Source organism: Austrofundulus limnaeus, unplaced genomic scaffold (assembly GCF_001266775.1).
Source record: "Austrofundulus limnaeus strain Quisiro unplaced genomic scaffold, Austrofundulus_limnaeus-1.0 Scaffold104, whole genome shotgun sequence".
Taxonomy (NCBI): Eukaryota; Metazoa; Chordata; class Actinopteri; order Cyprinodontiformes; family Rivulidae; genus Austrofundulus; species Austrofundulus limnaeus.
In genome coordinates, this window is record NW_013952506.1 from 178,111 (window position 1) to 181,496 (window position 3,386).

General features: G+C 40.7%; 1 protein-coding gene across 1 annotated transcript in view; it reads left to right on the forward strand.

Annotated features, from left to right (window-relative positions):
* The window catches only part of tmem276a (transmembrane protein 276a), a 5,802-nt gene that overhangs the window by 1,221 nt on the left and 1,195 nt on the right, over positions 1–3,386 (forward strand). The window contains exons 2-3 of the mRNA XM_014013583.1: positions 334–447; positions 524–661. Coding sequence (XP_013869037.1) covers positions 334–447; positions 524–661 — 252 coding nt within the window. The remainder of the gene's footprint in view (positions 1–333; positions 448–523; positions 662–3,386) is intronic.

Here is a 3,386-nt window from a genome sequence, read left to right on the forward strand (position 1 = left end):
ACCCACTTGACACTCCCGCCCCATGGTTTCTACTATATGTGTGTGTGTGTGTGTGTGTGTGTGTGTGTGTGTGTGTGTGTGTGTGTGTGTGTGTGTTTAAATGTTTCGGCACAAAAGGGCGAGCTGTAGTAACAGAAGGCTCGAGATGCGTACAAGAAAATACTCCACAATGATGTGGTGTGGGTGGACGGGTGGGTGGTGGAAGAGAGGAGAGAGAGGAGAGAGAGGGGGGGTTGGGTGCTGTATTTTGGAGAGGAGGAAGAGGAGAAGGAAGGGAGGGGGGCAGTAGAGAGCCTCCTTATCTGAGCAGTCTGTGTTGTTTACAATCCTCAGGACTGATTTCGCGCTGCACGCCCATCAAATACTACTACTCATCATCAGCGCTGCCCAGGAACCTGCCAATCAACCTGACCAAGACTATCAGGCAGGATGAGTGGCACGCGCTACGTGAGTTCCCTCCCTAATCTAGCTGATAAATTCACCCAGAAACAAACAAACAAACAGAAATGTGTGTGCTTTGCAGACCTCCAGAGGATGACTGCCAGCTTCATCGGCATGGCCATCTCCATCATCCTGTTCGGATGGATCATAGGCGTGCTGGGCTGCTGTCAGGAGCATGATCTGATGCAGTACGTGGCTGGACTCCTCTTCCTCATGGGAGGTAAGATGGTCTGCTTTGCATAAAGGCGCACTGCCCCGGATCACCGCGGAGGGGCAGTGTGGTCTTTGGTAATCTGAGGGTTTTAATGACGCATCTGAGGAGAAAGAAACTGGGTTGCTTCAGGGCAGTGATCAATAATAAGTATTCATCCCGGGATCGGATTTTTTTTGAGCAGACTCTTATGTGTCTGTGTGACGCATAACACATCTAAAGTGAATACTGCTGGAAAATAGGGGAACAAGATTAATCAGTTGTTCACGTAGGAAGAAAAATGCTGCAAGAGTCACAAAAACTGATCTGAAAAGCTGATGTTTTAATATAAGGCTGGTCATTTTTCAAATGAATGCTTCAAATCTTTTTATAAACTAAACTCATCATTTTGTATTAAAGCTGCTGTAGTTTCTGGAAAACCATGGACAGAAAAAAATTGAACAGATACAACATTCAGGTCCCTCCTCCTTGCCCTCTGTTAAAGATAAGCCTATTTGAATTATGGCTGTCCATTTTGGCCAAATTTGGAAATTATTATCATACAGTATTGTGAGAGATTGCATGATCTGTTAGTAATTTAGGGTGCATGTTGGAGATGACTTTCAGCTACTGCAATACCAACCTTTAGCTCATTATCTAAATAAACGATTGAATTATAGACATTTTTGTGTTTTCTAGATTTAGCTGCCACCGTGAATTAGGTTGACTCTAAATGGAAATGAGTTAGGTGTACATTCATTGTTGAATTTATGAGCGTTTCAATATAATTCATTCAGCATTTCACAAGATGTTTTGCTAACAGGCGGGACTAATAGTTTATGCCAAAATTTCAAGCAAATATATCACACACCGGTGGTCAGGGTATGCTGGGGATGATGCTCAGCTTCAACAACAGCAAATTTTAAACTTCCATCAGAATAGAGGATGGTGGAGTATTTTGCTAACAGACAGAAAAATGAATAGACAAAAACGCACAAGTAAATATTTCTATCCTTGTTAGGACTGTGTTTTGAACTTACATTCATTTCCAACAAATGTTTTATTTGCTTCAAGCTGAACTGTGGCTCTGACCATTCCTACAGTGCTGAGAATGAAAAACCTCAATCTCAAAAGAAAGATTGACACATGGAAGTGTGGAACTGATTAGAAAGCTAATGATGGATGGATTGACAGRTTTATTTATTGAGCTTTATTTAATCAGAAAAATCCCAATTATTAAAACTAATTTCTACCACTTCATAGAAAGGAAAGTTAAATTTAATTTATACTGGTCTAAATAAAATAAAGTTGTTAGTCATGCTGCAGATTATGAAGTTCACAATGACTAAAATGTACTCATAATAACATTTTAGATTTCATGCACACCTGCCCATCACCTTCATCTCTTACCTGAGACACTCTGTTCTACCTGCTGACTCTGACTCTGAGCTCCTATCAGCAGATGATGAATGAAGGATTAGCTTTTTTTTACTGCCACCTGAAGTCAGTCAGCTTTAAAAAGTCAAGAAAATATCATGAAATAACATGAATAAATAACAGATGACTATCTTTTCTTCACATCATTTGACTATTAAAAATAAAAGTTCTCTGACCATGAAGCACCCTTTTATGCAGAAAACAGAGAAACTCTAAAAAATACAAAACTTTTTTCATGTAATCATTTTAATCTTGCAAAGATAAGATAAACAGCAGATGCACAATTTATTAGAGGGTACTGAAGTTAGTAGAATAAATAGTTGGTGACGTTTTGCATGTAGATTATAACAGGGAATCAATAAATATCAGAGCGGACTTGGACTCAATCTTGACATTAAAATAAAATTGAAATGATTAAAAACAACTCAATGGGAGATTAAATGTTATCACTAAAGTTTAAGTGGTTGCTAATATTTTCTGATAGGTGACTAGCAGCAGGCTAACTTTTCTTAGGAAAAACAACTGTCCTGTGGGAAAGTTTTGATGTATTTTTGTTTTTTTTTTAAAAGAATAAAGTTTTACCAAAAGCTGGACTTTATCAGATGTTAATGAGACTGATGTTACCTGCTCCAGCACTGAGAATTCACCACGTTGTTTGCAAAGCAGACAGGTAGCTGCACATATGTGTCTACTGTGCGTTTGTCAGCAAATCTGAAAAAGTAAGGGAGGGGGCAAAGGGAGGAGGTGTTGCAGCAGCATTAAAGGCACCAAATTGTTTATTTAAAATTTCAAGTGCGACCTGCTGAGCAGGACAGGCAGCAAGCAGGCCACCGGGAAACCTCCCGGTTCTCCTGACTTTCTATCTGGGCTTACCCATGCCGCACAAACGACGGTGACCATAGCCGTTTAAGAATCAAATATGAACGTATGAGTCAGTGACCCGCCCCCCACTATCTGTAGTTAGTTTACTAGCATGTTGCCTGGGCTGCACTGATTGGTTGAACTGTACCAAAAATGGAAAGATGGCCACTCCGAGGTAAACAAAACAAAACAAAACAAAACAAAAACAACAAACAGCTGCCTGTCCAGGGCAGGCACGGCTGACTCTGTGGGCGAGCACTGCCCATGCCACCGGGTCTGACCCTAACTCTAAACCTAACCCCTTTCCAAAAAATGACATTCCAACATATCAGGACCGGTCTTTGGTCCACAAAAGGACTAATGGTCCTGACAAGGTAGGTATGCGTACCAGAAACAGTCCTAAAAATGCAGACACACACACACACACACACACACACACACACACACACACACACAC